This window comes from Vulpes vulpes, chromosome 2, assembly GCF_048418805.1.
Source record: "Vulpes vulpes isolate BD-2025 chromosome 2, VulVul3, whole genome shotgun sequence".
Lineage (NCBI taxonomy): Eukaryota > Metazoa > Chordata > Mammalia > Carnivora > Canidae > Vulpes > Vulpes vulpes.
This window is the reverse complement of record NC_132781.1, coordinates 15,971,863-15,995,920: the sequence shown is the minus strand read 5'-3', so window position 1 is coordinate 15,995,920 and position 24,058 is coordinate 15,971,863. Positions and strand designations below refer to the sequence as shown.

Below are 24,058 nucleotides of genomic sequence, written 5' to 3'. Positions count from 1 at the left end.
GAAGGTAGTTTTTTAAAGTAATGATTATTTTGCACTATGAGGATGATTTCACAGCACCTTTCAAGTGCCTAAATTATTGAGCCTCTCCGGAGTTCCAGCTCTGTGGTAGGTTTCTAGATTTTGAATACATGTAATGGAGTTGTTTAGAAATGACTGGCTTTCCAGGCTCTGAGATGAAGACTTGGGAAAATGGACCAAACTGTAACTAAACCTTCAAAGACTTTTCTTTGTGGCTTCCTAGTAGTTATCTATTATTCCTAAATCAGCAATCCAGTGTTCTTGCCAGTGAACCACCTAATACAGTCTATACTTTGGAAATTCCAATTGGAGAGGTAAAACCAACAATAAAAGGGGGAAGCCCTACCAACCCAGCTTCTGATCTATAGGCCCTGATGCCCAAACTCTGCCTAAGTGGAAAGGCAGGACGAGGGAGGCTCTAGTGGTTAAAAGTCCATTTGGGAGGTTTGAGAGTGGCAAAACAGCATTGTATCCCACCTCCACTCCTACATTTAAGAAAGACCAATGCACTCATAAGAATTGACAGGGCAGGGACAGACCTCCCAGAAGGAAATCCTGGGAAAATCTTACTACCAGGCAGGTATCCAAGATATAAACAATTAGGTAAATATTTTAGAAATGCTGTCACATTTTATTCTCTGTCAATTATGACATGAAATTGTCTACTGATTTCAAAAATAAATTTTGTTTTTACTTAAAGTTACTTAAATAACTTTTCCACACACTTCCAGGATGCTTTATCTATGTCACACGGTACCATTTACTTTTATACATGATCAGAGTGACACTATTTGAAGGGGGAGACAACAGTAAGATATTTTGCTTAGAGATCTCAGGACAGTGAAGGGGTCCTTACACATGGCCTTCCAACTTTGCACATACCTCTAACTTGAATTTGCACATATTACTGTTCCTCAAGGCCCTGGACTTCAAACTCTAGGTCTTGAGCTAGAATAGTTGCTAAAGAAAATAGAGGAATTCGGACAGCCCAGGTGGCTCAGCAGTTTAGCGCCACCTTCAGCCCAGGGTGTGATCCTGGAGACCTGGGATTGAGTCCCACGTCAGGCTCCCTGCATGGAGCCTGCTTCTCCCTCTGCCTGTGTCTCTGCCTCTCTCTCTCTCTCTCTCTCCCCTCTGTGTTTCTCATGAATAAATAAATAAAATCTTTAAAAAAAGGAAAAGAGAGGAATTCATCTGTGATTTGATCCTATTTGTATCTTCTGAATTCCAGACAGAGTTACTGGCCCCATGGCAGTTTCTGACATTAAATCAAAACTTAAGCTGAATCCTCTAACAAAAATACCCAGCTTCCATGGCAAGAGGTAAGTAATGAATGTCTTCAGGTGATAAATAGATTAAGGTAAAGAATTTTTTTTTAAGATTTTACTTATTTAGAGAGCACGAGCAGGGAGAGGGGCAGAGGGAAAGAGAATCTCAAGCCAACTCTGTGCCAAGCACAGAGCCTGAGTTGGGGCTTGATCTCATGAACCTGAGATCAAGACCTGTACTGAAACCAAGAGTCAGACACCCAACCAACTAAGCTAGCTACCCAGGTGCCCCAAATAGATTAAGGTGAAGAACTATTAAGGTGATAAAAAATTTTTAAATACCCACAAGGCTATGGGGAAACAAACTAGAAGGCTCTTCAAGTACCCAAAGATAAATTTATTTATAAAACTAAGCATATGAAAAAAAAAACTAAGCATATGAATTGAAGATAAAGTTTTTTTTTAAGATTTTATTATTCATTCATGGGAGACACAGAGAGAGAGGCAGAGACACAGGCAGAGAGAGAAGCAGGCTCCCTGCAGGGAGCCCAATGTGGGACTCAATCCCAGGACTTCAGGGACTCCAATCCCATGCCCTGGGCGGAAGGCAGGTGCTCAACTGCTGAGCCACCCAGGTATCCCAAAGATAAAGATTCTTTATGAAAAGAAAAAAATATATGTCCTTTTAGATTGGAGAAACAAAAAGTTCTCTTTCCTGTTCCCCTCAAATGAGAGGGAATTTTTGCATAAGAGGACAGACTACCCTAGAGGGTTTAAGAAGTTGTCAGTAATACATTAAGATATTTTGAGTGCCAGTTTAACAGAGAATAAAGTTAGAGGATCAGAAAGAAGACCTAATCCCTTAAGCAAGTCAGTCCAGAGAAAGGGTCTGTAGCTCAACCATGGCCAGAAAAATGAAACTGGGTAAATTGGCTGTGACTAACCTTACGTTAAAAATGGGAAAGGAGATATGTCTGTGACATTAAAAATAGCTTTTTTCAGGGCAGCCTGGGTGGCTTAGCGGTTTAGCGCCGCCTTCAGCCCAGGGCATGATCCTGGAGACCCAGGATCGAATCCCATGTCAGGCTCCCTGCATGCAGCCTGCTTCTCCCTCTGCCTGTGTCTCTGCCTCTCTCTGTGTCTCTCATGAATAAATAAATAAAATCTTTAAAAAAAATAAAAATAGCTTTTTTTCTTAGTCTGATAATTACAAATTCCAGTAAACTGTAGCCACGAATGACCAAAAGAAAGAGCTTGGTCTATATTTTATCACAGCATAAGAAAAAAAGCCTCTCTTCTCTCTCAAACCAACCACTTTCTGTGCCATTTTGAGTGTATTTCTCCTACTGTACTTGACTATGCCACTGCTACAGAAGTAGATTACCGACCTTTTTAGAGGGACGTGAGTAAGACAACCTTAAAGCTGCCAGATCCCTTGATCTCATTGTTCCCTTACCCTGAATTACAAGCTGTCTCTTGAACTAGTGACATCCTCGTCACGGAAAGTAGTCAAGCACAGACTCGATAATACCACACATAGAGGGAATTCCTCCATGAGATGAGAGGCTAGATTGGGCTCATTCCAAATCTAAGGTACTTCAAATCTTTGAAACATTATAAAATAAAAAGACTTTCCCATGCATGAGCCAAGGTAAGATTTGAAATTCTGCGAAGAGTATCCTTTTTAAAATATATATATATATTTTATTTATTCATAAGAGACAGAGAGAGAGAGAGATGCAAGGACATAGGCAGAGGGAGAAGCAGGCTCCATGAAGGGAGCCTGATGTGGGACTCGATCCTGGGACTCCAGGATCATGCGCTGGGCCGAAGGCAGGCACTAAACTGCTGAGCCACTCAGGCATCCCAAGAGTATCCTTTTTTTTATGTAACTAATAAAAACACACTGCCTGGCCTTCTACTTTCCTCTTGCTTCTTGAGAAATCCATATTTCTCCATCTACTGCATCTTTTATATCATGCAAAAGAAATTCATTTCTATTTAGAAACACAACAAATATAAAATGCCGTATCCGAGTAAGGGCCAACTTAAGTTTTCAGATAATAGAACAGAAATATCAGAAGAAGAAATCAGTGTTATTAAAGCAGAGAAAATTAAAGGTAAAATTCCACACCTAAAAAGTTAGAAATGGTACATTTTGAGACCTTATCACTTCCTTTTTTCCCAGGTGCCTCTTTAAAAATGAGTTGATGGGGGCACCTGGGTGCCTCAGTGATTGAGCATCTGCCTTTGGCTCAGGTTGTGATCCCAAAGACGGGGGATAAAGTCCCACATGGGGCTTCCCTCAAGGAGACTGCTTCTCCCCCTACCTATGTCTCTGCCTCTCTCTGTATCTCTCATGAATAAATAAATAAAACTTAAAAAAAAAGAAAGAAAAAATTAGTTGAACCTACTGGAGACTGTAGAGGATACTAAATTCATAAACCATAACTTTTTAAATTTACCCATGTTTAGTATTTCTTCCCCTTTTACTTTTTTAACTGCTTCCTGTAGAAATAAAAACAGAAGATTCCATATTAAAACTTTAAGCTTAGAAAAAAATTTAAAAATAAAACTTTTAGCTTAGGATCAAAGCTAAATGTATTTTAAGTAAAATTAATTTATAAAATCATGATTATTTAAATCTACTTTTAAATGACTGTATTATAAGCAAACCCAGTTTTAGGTAATATATTTTTATGTTCCTAAATTAATAACCTCCTGCAGATCTATACAAACTATCTGCGAATATTAATATGTTTTCTCTCTTTCCAGATTTTATTTTTCTGAGAAAATGAAAAGTCACCCAAGGTTCCAAACTTTTAGAAGCACTCTCTGCATCAGATGATAGATAGAAAGTTAGAAAGGTAGATGATAGATAGATAGATAGATAGATAGTTGATACACATAGAGATAATGTATAGCTATACTACCTCTATTTTATATGCTGGTAAAAATACAATTTGGCAGTTAAAGTCATAAAATAACTACAGTTACAAAGCTTTCAGTATAAAGATATTCACCATAAGATTATTTATACCATTTAAAAATTTAAAACATGGGGATCCCTGGGTGGCTCAGCAGTTTGGTGCCTGCCTTTGGCCCAGGGCGCGATCCTGGGGTCCCGGGATGGAGTCCCGCATTGGGCTCCCAGCATGGAGCCTGCTTCTCCTTCCTCCTGTGTCTGTCTGTCTCTCTCTCTCTCTCTCTCTCTATGTCTATCATATATAAATAAATAAATAAATCTTAAAAAAAATAAAATAAAATAAAAATTTAAAACAACTTATATTTCTAGCAATAGGAATAGTATAGGGCTTATATCCTTGACCTTTGGAGTCAGATAAACCTGAATTTGAATCCCAGGACTTTCACCTATTATCTGCGCAATTTGGGACAAGTTATTTAATCCCTCTGAGCCTCAGTTTCCACTTTTGTAAAATGAAGAAAATCAGATTTTTTAAGGGTATAAGGGCAACACAGGGATAGGGCAGATATGGACCTCAGCAGCCAGCATTTTTTCACTGCCCGTCCTGTAACTATTGGCGAGTGACAGTAACAGGTCCCTTAGGAGGTACACTGTGATGCTTACAGTCATCCCAGTCAACAAAAACTGATAAATGGAACTAATATTTGCTGGTTTCATATATGTATTAAATCTTTTCATGTCTTTTGTCAGGTATAAAGATTTACCAGGATCTCTCCCCTGCCAATTACAACACAAAGAAAAGAGGCTGAATACTTCACAAATTCAAGGTAATGAAAATTAGCCCTCAAATGAAAGCATAAACAATGACCCCTTGATAAATCTGATCACTTTTTCTCTAAGAGAGATCTGTGATTTCAAGAGTTTTCTGTAGTACTCTGCTATTTGAGAGCAAAAGTTCTAATTCAGTGCCTAATTTGTGGAAAGGAAGGGGGATTACTTTTAAACAAACATCTTCCTTGGATTTGGACAGTCCTAGATAAATATTTTTATTCAATTAAGAACTTGTGGGTATACAAAAGAAAAAATGCAAAGTCAAATGGAAATCAAGTAATGGGGCAGTATAAATAGCTATACTGTCTATAGTTTATTAATCCAAACAGCAAATATTTATTTAAAGCCCATAGTATACTAAGCATAGGAAACATAACAAGTAACAAATCAGACATGGTCACTGTCACTGCCCTGATAGGAATTATTTCAGGGAACCCGGACCATTAAACCATGAATTTTATTTTTTATTTTTTTTTAAACCATGAATTTTAGACTGAAACATTTAAATCACAATATGACACAAGTTATGAGGAAGTATAAAGTATTTGGGGAGCATGAAAGATAGTCTCCTGACTTAGTATTGGTCAGATAAGAGAGGAGTCCTAGAGAAGGCTGGATAGTGAGTAGGAAGCAAATAGTGCAAGGGAAGTATTCTGGACAGAAAGAGTGGAATCTGCAAAGGCCCAAAGGAAAGGGAAGGCATGACTCGCTAGAAAAAAGAAAAGAAAGAAAATAAATAAATAAAGTTAATCATGGCTGTTTTTGGTTCTGAGAAGGCTAATGCTTTACTCCTCCAAGCTTGGAACCAATTGAAAACAAAACAGAAATCAAAGAATCACGTTTATTGCTGGGAAAGCTGGCTTAAAAACAAGAGATTGTCAAAATCAGAATTGCATTTTTCATTGTAAAACTGAGCTAAATACCTTGATAATAACTTCTAAAACTTTAAGGTTTCTATCGTGCATTAATATACATTGGTGCTTGTTTTAAGGTTCCCAATATCTATTTTTTTAAGATTTTATTTATTTTATTTGAGAGAGAGAGAGCATGTAAGCAGGGGAAGGGACAGAGGGAGAGAATTTCAAGCAGACTCCACAGTCCATGCTAAGGCAGGGCTCAATCCCATGACCTGAACCAAAGAGATCTTAACCTGAGATCATTACCTGAACCAACCAAGAGTTGGACACACAACCAACTGATTCCCCAGGCGTCCCCCAAGGATCTATTTTAATCAGGTATTTTCAGACATACAGACACAGATGTGACTGTTAAAGAGGAAGAAGTGTTTTATATTCATAGATCCCTAGAGGTAAGAGACACAGCACACCATGAAGGGCTGTACAGGGGCAGCACCAGAGTCACTCAGGAGGCAAGGAGTGGGTAAGAGTGGGCAAGAGCCTTCCTTACATGTGGTTTCTGCAGGAAGGAACAGGTTCTAAACATCATCTATATGCTGACAATTCTCAAATGTGTGTCCAACCAAAGCCTCTCTCCCCAGCTCCAGGCTCATTTCTGACTGCCTCCTCAACATTTCCAATTGTATGTCTAGTAGACACCTCAAAATCAACATGTCCAAAACTGAACTCCTGATGTGTTCCTCATACTCTCTTTTCTATTGTAGCTAAATATATATAACATAAAAATTACAATTTTAACCATTTTCAAGTGTATATGTACAGGTCAACACATTAAATATATTTGTATGTTCTATAGCAATCACCACATCCACCTCCAGACATTTTCATCTTCCCAAACTGAACCTCCACACCCACTAAGCAATAACTCCCTATTCTTCCTTCACCTCAGCCTTTTACTCTTAAAATATGCTCTACCCATAGCCTTCCCCATCTCCTTTGACTGTTCTGGAAAAAGTTTTGGAGACATCCTTGACTCTTCTGTCTCAGCCTACTGATCAGTCCACCAGGAAACCTCATTGGCTCTCCCTTTATTTTTTTTTTTAATTATTGGAGGCTTCTTTTTTTTTAAGATTTTATTTATTCATGAGAGACATACACAGAGAGAGAGGCAGAGACACAGGCAGAAGCAGGTTCCATGCAGGAAGCCCGACGTGGGACCCAATCCCACCCCGTCTCCAGGATCATGCCCTGGGCGGAAGGCGGCACTAAACTGCTAAGCCCCCCAAGCTGCCCTGGCTCTCCCTTTAAAATATATCTAGAAGCAGCCAATTTGTACCACCTCTGCTACAACCCTGATCTGAGATACATTGTTGTTCACCCACAACAGCCCCCTGATGCTCCATACTTCTACCCAAACGTAATGACACCTAGAGTGATCTTGCTAAAACATAAGTCAGGGAGCGGTAAGGGGAGGACTGACCTGCGGGACTTTGAAAATAGTGTTTTGACTACAAACTCTAACACAAAACACAAAGGAACTATACATAAACAACGTACTCTAGACAGTACAGTTGTTTCTCATAGGGGTATAGCTTAAAAATTCTACAATTGTTATACTTGTATACTAGGATGGAATAACTCAGGAAATGGACGGTGGACGGTGAGAGCCAGGTTTCTCACTGTTGGAGTGGGAAGGTGTGAAGTTACAGAGAAACTGGGTGAGAAGGCTAAAGTGAACCAGCAGTACTGGGTTAGGTTTGAGACATCAGTGTGAACCCCTGTGAACTCATGTTTAGCTTCACAGGAATACACACAGGTAAATCAAGAAATAAATATGTGTATATATGTGTATCAGCATTCATACACATATTTCCTAGCTCTGTCTGCTGAAAGGACTTAAGCACTAACACCCCCACAGCAACAAGCATACCCACCACCCAGTACTTTAAATGCCCTTTTCCTATAAAAGAAGCAGAGTTGCTTGGATAAATGGTTGATTCTAGGGCCTGGGTAGGGAATATACAAGACAAACCTGCAACATCTTACAATGACAAAGTAAGGAAGTTCTCAAAAAACAAAAGGATGGGATCCCTGGGTGGCTCAGCGGTTTAGTGCCTGCCTTTGGCCCCGGGAGTGATCCTGGAGTCCTGGGATCCGGTCCTGTGTCGGGTTCCCTGCATGGAGCCTGCTTCTCCCTCTCTCTCTCTGCCTGTGTCTCTGCCTCTCTCTCTCTCTCTCTCTGTCTCTCATGAATAAATAAAATCTTAAAAAAAAAAAAAAAGGACACAGGAGCTTTTCAAAGGGATGCAGAAGCCAACCTCAAAGGGGGTTCACAGTGGTTAAGACTAGAGCAATTTGGGCAACAAAAATAAAATAGTATTGGATTATAACTAAAAGTATAAAATATAAATACCTGCAAGTCCCTACTGACAGAATGGAGACTGAATTTTTTAATGGAAAAGAGATAAATCTCTCTTACAAAAGAATTCCAGGGGATCCCTGGGTGGCTCAGCGGTTCAGCACCTGCCTTTGGCCCAGGGCATGATCCTGGAGTCCCAGGATCGAGTCCCACGTCGGGCTTCTGGCATGGATCCTGCTCCTCCCTCTGCCTGTGTCTCTGCCCTCTCTCTCTCTCTCTCTCTCTCTCTCTCTCTCTCATTAATAAATAAATAAATAAAATCTTAAAAAAAAAAAAAAAAGAATTCCAAATAATGAATGTAGATATTACCTCCTCCAGGAGGTAGAACTTAGATCTCCTGTCCCCAACTCTCGGTCCCTTGAGTATGGACTTCCTTTAGTGACTTACTCCAAAGAGTAAAATATGAAAAGGAGGGAAGTAACTTTATAGTGGAAGACCCCAACAGACACTCCCTCAGCCAAGGAATCAAGATAAATATCAGTGATAAGTCATATTGATAATACATAACCTTAATATAATGATGAGAATGGCACTTCACTTTGGTCTTCTTTCTAAAAATCCCTCATCTCAAGCAAACCATGAGAAAAACATTAGAAAACCCCAAACTGAGGGACTTCCACAAAATACCTGAACAATATTCCTCAAAACTGTTAAGGTCTTCCAAAACAAGGAAATCCTGAGAAGCTGTTACAGAAAAGAGGCTAAAAAGATAAAACAACTAAATGTACTATGATCCTGGAAAAGAAAAATGGCCTTAGGGAAAAACTAAATAAATCTGATTAATATCTAAAGTTTAGTTAATAGCACTAAACCACTGTTGGCTTCTTAGATGTGATAAATTGAATCAGAGTACTCTAAGATGCTAACATTAGGGGAAACTGGGTGAGGGATCTACAGGAATTCTCTGGGCTATCTTTGCAATTATATCTAAAACCAATCCAAAAGTAAAATTTGCAACTATATCTAAAACCAACCTAAAATAAAATAAAAAATAAATAAAATTGTAAAAACGTTACTGTGCATGCACACACACAAACACACACACACATTATCTTTCTGACCTCTCCAACTCCTCTCCTGTTGCTCACTCTGCTCCAGCCACACTAGCCTTTTGCTGTCCCTGGAACATATCAGGCCCATTCCCCTTTGTGCCTTTGCTCTTGCTCTTCCCTCTGTCTGGTCCTCTCTTCTCCCAGATATCCACTCCCTCACCCCCATCAAGTCTTTGCTCAGATCTCACCTATTTAATACAAGCAACTTACCCCCCAACTCCTGGAACCGCCAAGTCCCTCGACCTGCATTATTTTTTCTTTTTTCCAGAGCACTTAACATCTTCTAACCTTCTTTTTTTTTTTTAAGATTTTATTTATTTTTTCATGAGAGACACAGAGAGAGAGAGAGGCAGAGCCATAGGCAAAGGAAGAAACAGGCTCCATGCAGGGAACCCGATGTGGAACTCGATCCCAGGACTCCAGGATTACACCCTGAGCCAAAGGCAGATGCTCAACCACTGAGCCCCCCAGGCGTCACCATCTTCTAACCTTCTAACGTGCTATCCAACTTACCTAGTCATTTCATTTATAGAAGGGCAAAGATCTCTGTTTAGGGCACTAATGTACCCTAAGCACCTGAAGCAGCACCTGGTACATGCCTACTGACATGATAGAAATACTGGGAGAAATTAGAAACAAGTTAGAGATGACTCCAGCCCTAGAGAAGCCTTCCTTCAACCAAGGGAGAAAAATGTTACCTACTCACACAGTTTTAAGGCAGGTATCATTATATCTCCACAAGATGAATCACTCTCATACATACAGACGCTAACACTTGAATGTGATATGAAATAAGTTTTATTCTGGTGCCATTTGAGATATACTTTATTCTGGGTTAATTTCTTCATTCACTAATTTTAGAAAATACATGTCTAACTTTGGTTCCATTTAATGCCCTGAGTATGTCTTTGAAAAAAACCTTTGAATCTATTCAACACATTCACATACATATAATTTGGGTCCATTTTGGTGCATCCATTTTCTGTTGCTGCCACAACAAATTGCTACAAACTTAGCAACTTAAAACAACACAAATTCATTATCTCACAGTTCTGTGGGCCAGAAGTCCAGCTCGGCTAGTTCCCCTTTTCTGGGTCTTGCAAGGTCAGAATGAAGGAGCTGGCCAGCCTGATTTCTTATCAAGAGGCTCTGAAGGAAAATCTGCTTTCAAGCTTATTCAGGTTCTTGGCGGAACCTAGTTCCTTGTAGTTCTAGGGCTGAAGTGCCACTTCCTTACTGGCTATCAGCCAAGAGACTCTCTCACTCCTTAAGGCTCTGGCTCTCTGTGTGTCACATCACTGTGCCCCTTCCATCTTCAAGCCAGCAACAGAGTCAAGTCCTTCTCACATCTCTCTTGCTTCTAGCTGCCTAAGGGACCCTGTGATTAGATTGGGCCCACTCAGTAATCCAGGATGACTTATCTTAATTATATCTGCAAAGTCCATTTTGTCCTATAAGTAATACATTCACAGGTTCCAAGAATTAAGGTGTGGACAGCTTTCAAAGGCCATTTTAGCAATATATTTGGTTTTCCACCAAGTAGTTTATTCTAGTTCAAATCTCTTGGAAGGATGCTGTCCTTTATATGAGATATCTATTAAGGGGTGCCTGGGTGGCTCAGTTGTTTAAGTGTCTGCCTTTGGCTGAGGTCATGATCCTCAGAGTCCTGGGACAGAGCCCTATATGGGGCTCCCTGCTCATTGGGGAGCCTGTTCTCCCTCTCCCTCTGGCCCTTCCCCCTGCTAACGCACATACATGCACACTCTCTTTCAAATAAATAAATAAAATCTTTTTTAAAAAATGTCTGTTAAGTACGCATTTTTCTCTCAATACTTTTCCAGAACATGATCTCCAGTCAACCATATAGTCTGTCCTAGTTACTAGAATATGTACTTATTCTTGAATAACTGCCTAACTTAATTACATTTCCTCAGCCTTCCAAGATGCCTACAACTTCTTTAACAAGGATAAAACTGGCTGTATTGATTTACATGGAATGATGTGCACTTTAGCTAAGTTGGGAATGAATCTAACCAAGCGTGATGTCTATAATGAATTAAGATGTGCTGATATTGATCGTGAGTATTTGACTTATGATTATTTTTCTCATAAAAGGTTTTTATAAATATATTTTTTCTTTCATAAGAAATCTCATTTATTATCAAAGGTACATATATGTGTTTCCCTTTGAGGGTATCAATAAGGTATATGTACAAGTCACAAAATCAAAGTAAAGCAGAAAAAATCAAATTAATGCTACAAAATGGACTATTCTTTGAAAAATCCTGTGTGGAAACTAAAAGTGACTGTCACATTCAATATTAAATTCAGATTACCTGTCATGACATACATTTCCAAGGGTGCCTTGAAATAACAGATACAAAGGCATTGAGAATTTCAAAACTGACATGTTACCAAGAAAATCTAAGCCCTTTGTTTCCGTTTGAATCATATAGTACAAATTTTCCTTCAATCCTTAGATGCCACCTAAATTGAATTTTTAATGCTACAGCATTTTTGTTTATATTCTTATTTTTTAAAAGATTTTATTTATTTACTCATGAGACACACACAGAGAGAGAGAGAGGAGAGAGAGAGAGAGAGGCAGAGGGAGAAGCAGGCCCCATGCAGGGAACCCGACGTGGGACTTGATCCCGGGACTCCAGGATCACACCCTGGGCTGAAGGCAGGCACCAAACTGCTGAGCCACCCAGGGATCCCTTGTTTATATTTTTAAAGCTTTGAGATACTTCCTTTGAATATACTGACTAGTGATTACAGCCCAAGCTGATATGTTGTATGGAATATATATTCAGTGCATTATCTCCTTTCACCTCTCCCCACCCAACTACCAGTGCCTCATTAAATTAGCATAAGTTCCACCTATGAATCAATGTCACCAGTTAATTAAGGTGTCACTGGTTTCTACTAACTCTGCCCAATTTTCCTGTTCTTGCATCAAAACACACACACATGCCTCTAATAGCACTAGCCTATACATTAGAGGAGAGTGGGTACAATTTTGGGGTGTTATAATAATAGAAACATCAGGGGATCCCTGGGTGGCTCAGCGGTTTAGTGCCTGCCTTCGGCCCAGGGTATGATCCTGAAGTCCCAGGATCGAGTCCTGCATCAGGCTCCCTGCATGGAGCCTGCTTCTCCCTGTGCCTATATCTCTGCCTCTCTCTGTGTGTGTCTCTCATGAATAAATAAATAAAATCTTTTTTAAAAAATAATAGAAATAATCAGAGGTGGGTATGGAGTGGGAAAGCAGGAATGGATTCCTTGAAAAAATGGCAAGTCTCTAGGAAAGGAGTGAGTAGATAGGACTGCAGGGCTGAAACCCCCTAGTTTGACGTTTATACTCCCACCATTGCTTCTGGTGGCTGTGGGTCATTCAAATTCTGGTGCTAAAACCACTTCAAGACCAATTCTCCCCTGAGAAAGTCTCCAGCTTTTTTTTTAAGATTTTATTTATTCATTCATTCATGAGAGACACGGAGAGAGAGGCAGAGATATAGGCAGAGGGAGAAGCAGGCTCCCTGCAGGGAGCCCTATGCAGAACTCGATCCCAGGACCCCAGGATCACTCCCTGAGCCAAAGGCAGACAGATGCTCAACCACTGAGCCACCCAGGCATCCTGCAAGTCTCCAGCTTTAACATGCTGTCTGATTTTAACTATTGAATAGTCCAAGGTGTTTTTATTTTTTCTTTAATATATAATTTGATTACTGAAATGCATCTTATGTCCTTGTTCTGAGCCTTAGATTTCTGTTGCAGGAGATGGGAAGGTGAATTTCTCAGACTTTATAAAGGTGCTAACTGATAAGAACCTCTTCCTTAAAGCTGTGGGTAAGTAGAGATATTACTGAACAGATGGTGGTTGGGTGGCTGCAATTCACTGCATAGTAACCATTATTCATTTAGGCCTCAGATCAGGAGACAAGTGAGGAAGGCATATTCTGGGATGAGATTTACTGTCTTACTGCTTCTCCAAAACAATATTTGCTAAGCAAATTGATACAAGTTTAGAATTTTAACTTAAATGTGTCAAGTCCTTCTGCAGGAGACACTGCTTTTTCGCCTCCAATGCGGAACACTTAGAATAGTGTAGAAAAATTCAGTCACCTTTTATAATATTCTTTACCAAATGCATGTGCCACTTTGGGAGGTACTCTCTTTACAAATGAATTTTTTTTTTTTTTAGAAAAAGAAAAATGCTCTCTCTCATGCAAATTTGGGGTATAGACCATTCACTATTCCAAAAATATCCTCCTTACCCTGATGAAGTCTGCCCTCAGTACAAGGACTGGAGAGTCAGCTGGAGGTTAAAGAGCATATTCTCACACAAGGTCATAAATGAGGTGGAGGTGTCCTTAACATACTGTTATTAGTCCTCTGAGGATTTGTTTATGAGTTTAACAGTCCTCATGGGAAAACTAACTACAATTTGTGTCATGTTTTCTAGGGTAAATATATTCCAAATTCCAAATACTGTATATGGTTTTGAAAATACATTCATTCGTGACGCCTGGGTGGCTCAGCGGTTGAGCATCTACCCCTGGCTCAGGGCATGATCCGCAGTCTCAGGATCGAGTCCCACATCAGGTTCCCTGCCTGGAGCCTGCTTCTCCCTCTGCCTTTCTCTCTGTGTGTCTTTCATGAATAAATAAATTTAAAAAAAAATACATTCATTCATAGGCAGTGAACTGTCCTTAAAAGAGGCAGAAGCTACTGCTTCAAGTACTACTGTAATAATGAGGGTTTGCCTGCAAGCCTGAGATATGTTTATCAGCAATTCCTTTACCCAGAAGAACAAGACAATAGTCCTTAATGCATAGGTCGTGTTTATGTTAAATGTATTAACTTATAAGTCAATATTTATTTAGAAGTCATGGAACTAAAGTATTTTTTAATGATTAATCAGTCTATTCAGTAATCAAAATTACCTTTCTACCAAATGAAATGGATTTTGAATGTTTTTCTATAATTTTCTAGTACCTGGATTAGTATTAATATTGTAAATAAAATAAAAAGACTGTAAAAGGCTTATTACTTCTTTGGATAGATATTTTTTCAGAAGGCATTTTGAATTTTTTCCCCTTCATAGTTCCAGAAAAGGAGAAATGTTTAGATTTAGCTGGCAACCCAGGGATCCTGTTGTTTGAAATCCTATCAAAGCTTGTAGAGACTTCAGCTTTACCAAGAAAGGCTATAATGGAAATAGTAAGGTAAGTGGCAAAGAAGGATAAAATCAGCCTTCATAGAAGCACTTATGAAGATATTTACAAAGCAGTCACATCTGATTAACATCCTAGTCCACAGGGTATGCTCCAAAACAAAGGAGAAGGGGTCTGTGGCAATGCTCACATGCCACATGAGACCTGTTCCTTCACCCCCACTCTACTAACTCCAAAATCACTAGATAGACCTCAGACCATCTCAGGGCCTACTGAGGGCATAAGATGGCCAAAAAAGTTCAGACTCTCCTACCCTAGGCTACAGAATCCAAGAAGAGTAAGACTTTTCCAGGGATGACTTTGGGTGGCCTTGGAAATCTAGTTTGGAAGATGTTTCCATTCATGCTGGAACTACCAGGGGCTCCCAAGAGATCTTTTGACTCTGGGATAATGTAGAGCGATTCCAGACCTCCCAAAGTAGCCTTTGGACTGTAGCTGAGCCAGAACTGGACTTGCAAATAGAGGATGAGGAAACATTCTCACACCCAAATGTGCTTTATTCCAGTAAATACCACTAAAGATAAATTTCCTCAATCTATTTTCATCATTGTATTATAGATATTTAATATTGCTGTTATCAGTCCTTTTAGCTCATACTCTTTCAAAGCATCCTGCTTTCCCTCTTAGACTTAAAAATACAGAATGTTTTCAGAATCTTCAATGGGTAATCTCTCTATGCTATCCTATATCTGTCAGATATAGAATCAAAGGGTACATAAAATTCTACTCTTTATTCCAGTTCAAAGGCATTTATTAAATGCCTGCTATTGGTACACAAATTAGGCACATTGCTTAACTTCTCAGCCTTGGTTTCCTCACCTATAAAATGGAAACAATAATAATACCTACCTTACAATAATAAAAATAAAAATACCTACTTTATAGGACAGTTGTGGGGATATGTGATAATGCAGGTGAAGTGGTTCAATAAATATTCCTAGAGCTCAATAAATATTATTTTGTGGACTATTCTAGCTGAATAGTCATAGAACATATATATTATTTATTTTAATCCTCACCTCCTTAATGGATACTATTATCCTCATTTTACAAATGAAAAACCTGAAGTACAGGTAGTTAAGTAACTTGCCCAAGGAGCAATGGCACCTGGATTTTAGCACAGTCTAATTCTAGAACCCATGCTCTTATCCATTCCCCTAGACTGCCTTTCACACCCAGTAGTGCTCAGGAAATCTTAGCTAGTGTTTTTATTATGACAAGGATTTTGGCTGTTACTTATCATAAACCTGGTTTCTAAGGAAATCAAGTGTTTAATACATAGCATTTGCATGTAAGGAACTTAAAATATAAATTGAGAGAAAAGCCATAAGTATGTAGATAACTAAATATGCAGAAGTGAAGTGACACAAAATATATCACATAATTAATTGTCAAATGAGGGGCAAAGAATCATTCATTCCTGAGAAAGCTGATCTTGAGTTGGTTAATCCTAGATTTTTATAGGTATGCCCATAGTTGATTATAGCATTTATTGAGCATAGCATGCTGAGTGTGCACTTTACATGCATTAGCTTTTTTGTGGATTACTGTCTCCTCCCCACCTCCATGACTTGCCCACTCCACCATCTATTCTCAGCACACCCTCTGCCTACCTGATGTCTTGACACGTACAGCACCAAATGATCCTTTTAAAACATTATCAGATCATGTTGTTTCTCTGCTCAAAACCTTCAAAACTCTCCATTCCCCTCAGAGTACAAGCCTCACACTTTACATGACTTACTGGCCCTCTAGGTGATCTGCACTCACCTCTGAACTCTTTGACTTCATCTCCTGCTACTCTGTTCAACCCATGCTGGCCTCCTTGCTATTCCTCAAATAGACCAGACATGCTCCCACCTCCAGGCTTTTGCACTTGCTGCTCCCCCTATCTGGAATGCTCTTTGCCCAGATATCCACATGAGTCACTATCTCCCTACCTCCAGGTCTTTGTTCAAATACTGTCATATAGTAGGGACTTCTCTGTCCCCCCATCTAAAATTCAGCCCTCCTACCACTCCCTGTCTCCCTTTCTCTTTTTTTCCACACTATCACCTTCTAGTATAGTATATAATTTACTTACTTATTTTGTTATGTATTTTCTCATGCTGCTCTCCATGAGAACAGGGATTATTTTTGTCTGTTTTATTCACTGTTATATCCTTAGTGTCTAGAAAAAATTATTTATACTCAATAGCCCTCTGTTGAATGACCTCATTTAATCACTACTTCAACCATGTGAGGTAGGCTCCAACACCCGTTTGACAGGCAAGGAGAACATGGCGTAGAGAAGATCAGGCTGTATACCTAGCCCAGATCCCTCTCTAGGGTTCCATCTGCTTACTGGGCAGTTCCATAGGTACCTCAAACTCAAAATGTCAAAACCTAATTAATCTCCCTCACCCAACCCCACTTCTACTAGTTCTTCCACTTGGCTTCCAAATGTCAGTGAGTGACTCCACTGTCTCACTGTGTTTATCCAATTGCCAAAGACCCAGCATCCTTCTCAGCTGCTGCTGCTGCTCTGTCAATCCCCACATCCAACCAATCATGAAATCCTATTTGACCTCCTAAACCTACCTCTTAACTGTGCACTTCCCTCTATCCCCATGGTGGGGAGGGGGTGAGGAAAAAAGCAAAGGACTGAGGACAGAACCATGAGCAATTCCCATACTTATGGAATGGAAAGAAAAAGAGAAGTCAGCAAACGAAATATGAGTCAAAACATTAGTCATCATGAAGGGAACCATGACAGTGTGAAGTCAAAGAAGCCAGAGCCACAGAGAAATCCAAACCAGGATAGACCTTCCCCCAGTATTAAATGCTAAAGTGAGGCCAGATGAAGTCAGAACTAAATGGGTAGAGTTAGATCTGACAGTTAAGATGGTAGTTAAGAAATCATAAGGGAGGGGCACCTGGGTGGGCTCAATTAACTAAGTGTCTCCCTTCAGCTCAGGTCATGACCCCAGGGTCCTGGGATAGAGCCTCAGGTTGGGCTCCCTACTCATCGGGGAATCTGCTTATCCCTCTCCCTTTGCCCCTCCCCCTGCTTGTTCTCTCTCTCTCTCTCTCTCTCTCTCTCTCTCTCTCTCTCAGTAAAATCTTCAAGAAAATAAACTTTAAAAAAAAAAAGAATTTTAGAGGGCAGTTAGGGAAAACACTGGACAAGAGATATCAACATAATTTGGGAAACTGAAAAGGAAATGGATGACTGTTTACCCACTGGTGAGCTCAGAACAAGTTGACACCTGAACACCTGCTGTGGAGAAGGTCAAGAAGCCAGTTCTCATCATAGAACACCTGACAGGCTCAGGAACTGAGGCACCAACAACCTCTGAAAGTAGGGAGCAGGAGAATCCTGAAACAGAAAGACTGGTTTTTATTATGACAAGGATTTTGGCTGTTACTTATCATAAACCTGGTTTATGTTTATGAAAGTAACATGGAAGCATGTTACTTATGGAAGTAACATGAGAAGCAGGTTGACCCTTAGATTCTTTTCCCTAACCCCACACAACCAAGGGACTGCCTTGACAATTACCTTTCTGAAGAAGATGTACCAGAAGTATTGTTTGGACTCAGGGATATCAGACATAACTAAGTATGAAGGTATCAGAGTGGAAACCCAGAATTATGTGAAAGTCCACTTATTGAATGATGAGGCCCCCACACACACCAGTCACCTTCCCCTTCCCTAGGTCCCAATGTGCTGACAGCTAGATTCATACCACTCAATTAAAATATCAGACAATCCCTCACCAGGGTAACTGACTAGCCAAGAGAGCAAAAACCATGGATAATCACAATTAAAAGGCCTCTTAAGGGCATCTGGGTGGCTCAGTCCATTAAGCCTCTGCCTTCTGCTCAGGTCATGATCTTGGGAATCTCAGGATCAAGTTTCTGCATCAGGCTCCCCGCTCAATGGAGAGTCTGCTTCTCCCTCTGCCCCTCACCCCGCTCAAGCTCTCTTGGTCTCACTCAGTCTCTCTCAAATAAATAAAATCTTTTTTTTAATCTCTTTAATTGGGCTCCACCCAATTAGCTGACAGTGAAGTTCCCACTCAATACGACCCACCATACCAAAAAGCTTCTAATTGGTCTTAAAGAATGTTTACTCTCACTTTTAAATATGAATAGGCATCCAGGAACCAAAAGGGATTTCAGGAAAATCTGTGTTATTAAAGAAAGATCACAAAAGGAAATAAGGGAAGAAGAAGGGGAGGAAGCCACTAGTTATAAATACAACATGGTATGTAACCGGTGAGCAAAGATTAGTGTGTCAGGGAAGGGGAGAATATAGACTGCAGCAGTGTTCTCAAATTCTAGCACACATCAGATCATCTGGAGTGATTGTTTCAACATTGCTGGATCCTAGGGTTTCTGATTCAATAGATTTATGTGAGGATCAAGAATTTGTATTTTGAGGGGTCAGTTTCTTATTTTGGCTCAGTTGGTTAAGCTGCTGCCTTTGGCTCAGGTCATGATTTCAGGGTCCTGGGATGGAGCTCCATGTTGGGCTCCCTATTTAGCAGGAAGTCTGCTTCTCCTCCCTCTGCCACTCACTCGCCATGCTTGTCCTCTCTGTCTAATAAATAAATAAAATCTTAAAAAAAAAAAAATTTGCACTTCTGGCAAGTCTCCAGTGCTGCCGATGCTGCTGGCCTGCAAACCACACTCAGACCTGTAGAGTATGCAGAGGATACTTGGAGGGGAAGGAAAGGTGAACCTTGAAGGACCTGGTAGGAATTAAATTACACTAAGTGTTAATATGTTTTCAGAGAAGAGTGAAAGCACTGGGGATGGTTGGTTTCAAGGACAGGGAAGGAATTTTCTGATTATAAGCCAACGCTAGGAATTCCTGGGTGGCTCAGTAGATTAGACATCCAACTCTTGATTTTGGCTCAGATCATGATCTCAGAGTCATGGGATGGAGGCTTGTGTTGGGCTCTGCTCCCAGCAGAGAGTCTGCTTGGATTCTCCCTCTCCCGCTGTTCCTCCCCCACTCGTGCTTCCTCTCTCTTGCTCTCTCAAATAATCTTTTTTTTTTTTTAATAAATAAATAATCCAGGCTTCAATCAGAATGCTATTGGCACATCTACCAAACCACTGCTGCAGCTCCAAAGTTTAGAATGAGTTCTTTCCCTCTTTCTGAGAAGAAAAGAGAAAAAAAAGTTGCCTGTCATCATCTCAGATCCCATTGCTATAAAAGAAAAACCTGTCTACATAATGATGAGAAACCAAGGTGTTATATTTTGTCCTCTGGGACATTAAGAAGTGATGCTCCTCTGCCCAGCATGCTGAGAAGTGTGAGGTCTTCCACATTTGTACTGAAGCCCCACTACACCAAGTCAGTAAGAAACAAGTCCTTCCCTCTCAGCAGCCAGATCTCTACCACAGCTGCAAGGGAAATCCACCATTCTAGCTACAAGAAGGAATCTGATCTACCATTAATATTTAAGGCATGCATGTCTGTACATCAGATGTTATGTTTGGGGATGTTTGTGCTATGAATGAGAGTCCTTTAGCATACATAGCCTGATGTAATTTTAGAATTTATAACATAAATGCATACCAATAGATCTACTAGATCTGTTTATACACATGTTCATACACATACACACACACACAACTGCAAAGAAATGTAATCAGTAGTGATTTACCAAATAGTAAGATTACAGGTGATATTTTCTTTTTTATACTTTTATTTTTCAAACTCTATGCAATAGGATTTCTTTTAACTAAAAGTTGCATTTTAAACTCAACATAGGGCAGCCCCGGTGGCGCAGCGGTTTAGCGCCGCCTGCAGCCCAGGGCATGATCCTGGAGACCCTGGATCGAGTCCCACGTCGGGCTTCCTGCATGGAGCCTGCTTCTCCCTCTGCCTGTGTCTCTGCCTCTCTCTCTGCATCTCTATGAATAAATATATAAAATCTTAAAAAAAATTAAAAAAAATAAACTCAACATAAAGTAATATAATCATAGGTATGGGGATCCCTGGGTGGCGCAGCGGTTTGGCGCCTGCCTTTGGCCCAGGGCGCGATCCTGGAGACCCGGGATCGAATCCCACGTCGGGCTCCCGGTGCATGGGGCCTGCTTCTCCCTCTGCCTGTGTCTCTGCCTCTCTCTCTCTCTCTCTGTGACTATCATAAATAAATAAAATTAAAAAAAAAATCATAGGTATGTTTAATATTTGCATTCAAGCTGGTACCACTTAAGGTTTTGTCAATGATCACAATCAATAGATATTTTTCTAGACAGGACTGAGGAGTTTGGGGCAGAGGAAGGAAACTAAAGCCCAGAGACTAGAAATATAAACTAGCCAAATAGCCTGTGCAAAGTATTAATAGATAATCTATAAATGTCACAGAAATAAGCATTCAATAATATTGAACAAATATACAAATTAACTTTAAAATAAATATATTCATCATGCAACTTGCAACTGGACTTTTTTTTTTTCTTTTTGTCTAACAGACACTTTTTCAGTAGGACTATACAGCACTTTTTATTCTTTTATGGATTAATTTTTTTTTTAGCTATTTCCAAAGAAAATTCCAGGAAACCACATCAGGAATGTCGTGGAGCCCCTACACTACGGGTTATGGAAAAAGGAGATTTAAACTAGATATATGCACACCTCCAAGTTCAAGCACAGCTGCCTTTGCAAATGCTGCCCGGATTGCAATAATGAGAGAAAAGGATTTACTTAAATTTCTTGAAGAGCTCAAGAGTAAGAACCATTTGTCCTCTCCCATTGTTGTAAAGGACTTATCTGTACATTACTAGTCAGAAATAAATAGTAGAGGCCAAGTGCTATAAAAGCAGAACCACAGTCTATTCTGAGTGACAGATATCATTTGAAAACAAATCTACATCCTCACCTGAGTCCTCCTGATACAAGTGAAGCCTAGAGTCTGGATGAAGCCTAGATTCTGTGGATGGGGAGGGAGGTCAAAAGAGTGAAAAAAGGGGTCATGGCCACTGAGAAGACTAGGCACAGAGCAAAACAGGCACTGCATGCATGTCTTCTATGTAAATTTATTCCTACACTGTTCATAATACCATTTTTGTTTTTATTTTTTAAGGGTGCAATCCTCCTTCAGGTAGCCCATATTCAAAAATACCCGTCTTTCCATTGTTTCCTAATGTGGACGGGGTGGTGATGGGAAAGCCATTCAAAGACATACAGAAATTAGAAATGCTAAGGAAAAGAGAGCCGCTGAACTTCTTTGAGAACTATTTTTTCCATAAAAGGGATTGGAAAACACAGGTAAGATGCTGGTTATGTCACATTACTTAATTTAAATACTTAGGTTTTCAAGTCCTAATTTAACAGAAGAACATCTTTTTTGAGATTTTCGGTTTTCATTTATTTTTTTTTAATTTTTTGTATTGGAGTTCAATTTGCCAACATATAGCATAACACCTGGTGCTCCTCCCTCCAAGTGCCCCCCTCATTGCCCATCACCCAGTCACCCCAACCCATTTTTAATGACATTTTCAGTCATTATATTTCAAGATTTCTATTTATTCACGAGAGACACATAGAGAGAGGCAGAGACATAGGCAAAGACACAGGCAGATGAAGCAGGCTCTCTGCAAGGAGCCTGATGTGGGACTCAATCCCAGGACCCCAGATCACAACCTGAGCTGAAGGCAGACACTCAACCACTGAACCACCAAGGTGCCCCTTAGTCATTATATTTCAAACCAGATTCCATAGCTGTGCTCCTAAATTTAAGCCCAGGTATAAATATTTCATTTAATTTCAACAAATAGTTAAACTTACTGAAAACTACCTTACACTTGGGGATAGAGGTGAGGAGTATAAGAATAACAATAAAAAGCTCCTTAAATCCTACCTATGCCTGCTCTCCCTTCAACTTAGTGGCCAGAAGCTGCATTTTGGGCTCCCTCAACTGGCTCTAGATCCTGGTTGGGCCAGACACCATGGGATGAGAGGACCAGATCCTCAACTGAGTGGAATGATGCTGTGACAGAGGCACCACCCTGCCCTTGGACTAGAACTCTACTTATAGTCCAGCTACATCTTCTGGCCTCCTTCAAGCTCTGAGTTTTATGCTGTCAGGCCACCATGCCTTGGTTTCTAGAAATTCTCTGAGGAAACTCTGGCCTTACTCCTGGTTTATGACAGGCCTCCCAGCCTGCAAAACAACATCAAGATTTGACTGGAGACCAGCCCACCCTGTGAGGCATCTCCGGGTTCCAGAAGTCCACGTGGTGTCCACATCACAATAGAACCTCTTAGAAGAAAAATAAATAAATAAATAAATAAATAAATAAATAAATAAATAAATAAATAATAAATTTTAAAAAAAAAAGAACCTCTTAGAAGGCCTTCCAGGCATAGGGTTTAAGAGTCTCCAAGGCTGGAATGAGGGGGTAATGGGGAGTTGCTAATCAGCAGGCATACAATCTCAGTTATGCAAGATGAATAATTCTAGAGATATGCTGTACAACATTGTGCCTGTAATTAACAAAATGTACACCTAAAAAAAAGGGTTAAGAGCATAGATCTCATGTTAAGTATTCTTACCACAGTAAAATAAAAAATTTTTAAAGATTCTAGAAGAAAACAACAGGTGTTGGCAAGGATATAGAGAAAAGGGAAAGCTCATACACACACCCACACACACACACACACACATATACATAATGGAATATTGCTCAGTCATAAAAAAGAATGAAATCTTGCCATTTGGGGGCAGCCCGGGTGGCTCAGCGGTTTGGCGCTGCCTTCAGTCCAGGTTGTGATCCTGGAGACCCAGGATCAAGTCCCATGTCGGGCTTCCTGCATGAAGCCTGCCTCTCCCTCTGCCTGTGTCTCTATGTCTCTTATGAATAAATAAATAAAATCTTAAAAAAAAAAAAAAAGAAATCTTGCCTTTATGCAACAATGTGGATGGAGCTAGAATGTATTATGCTAAGGAAAAGAAGTCAGTCAGAGAAAGACAAATACCATATGATTTCACTTATATGTGGAATTTAAGAAACAAAGGGGGAAAAATAAGAGAGAAGAAACAGACTCTTAACTATGAAGAACAAACAGATGGTAACCAGAAGGGGATGGGTAGGAGGATACGTTAAATAGGTGATGGGGATTAAGGAGGGCACTTGTGATGAGCTCCAGGTGTTGCATGCAAGTGTTAAATCACTATATTGAACACATGAAACTGATGTTACTGTATGTTAACTAACCAGAATTTGAATAAAAACTTTTAAAAAAATAAAGACTCTTGGAACGCCTGGGTGGTGCAGCAGTTGGGCTACCTTCATTTCAGGTCGTGATCCCAGAATCTGGGATCAAGTTCCACGTCGGGCTCTCTGTGGCAAGCCTGCTTCTCCTTCTGCCTGTGTCTCTGTGTCTCTGCCTCTCTCTCTCTCTCTCTCCCTCTCTCTCTCTCTCTCTGTGTCTCATGAATAAAT

General features: G+C 40.0%; 1 protein-coding gene across 1 annotated transcript in view; it reads left to right on the top strand.

Moving 5' to 3' along the window:
* The window catches only part of EFCAB3 (EF-hand calcium binding domain 3), a 63,309-nt gene that overhangs the window by 31,495 nt on the left and 7,756 nt on the right, over positions 1–24,058 (top strand). Inside the window, exons 11-17 of the mRNA XM_025999454.2 lie at positions 1,250–1,340; positions 4,963–5,039; positions 11,306–11,449; positions 13,152–13,223; positions 14,482–14,602; positions 21,148–21,341; positions 21,697–21,881. Of these exons, the coding sequence (XP_025855239.2) occupies positions 1,250–1,340; positions 4,963–5,039; positions 11,306–11,449; positions 13,152–13,223; positions 14,482–14,602; positions 21,148–21,341; positions 21,697–21,881 (884 nt within the window). The remainder of the gene's footprint in view (positions 1–1,249; positions 1,341–4,962; positions 5,040–11,305; positions 11,450–13,151; positions 13,224–14,481; positions 14,603–21,147; positions 21,342–21,696; positions 21,882–24,058) is intronic.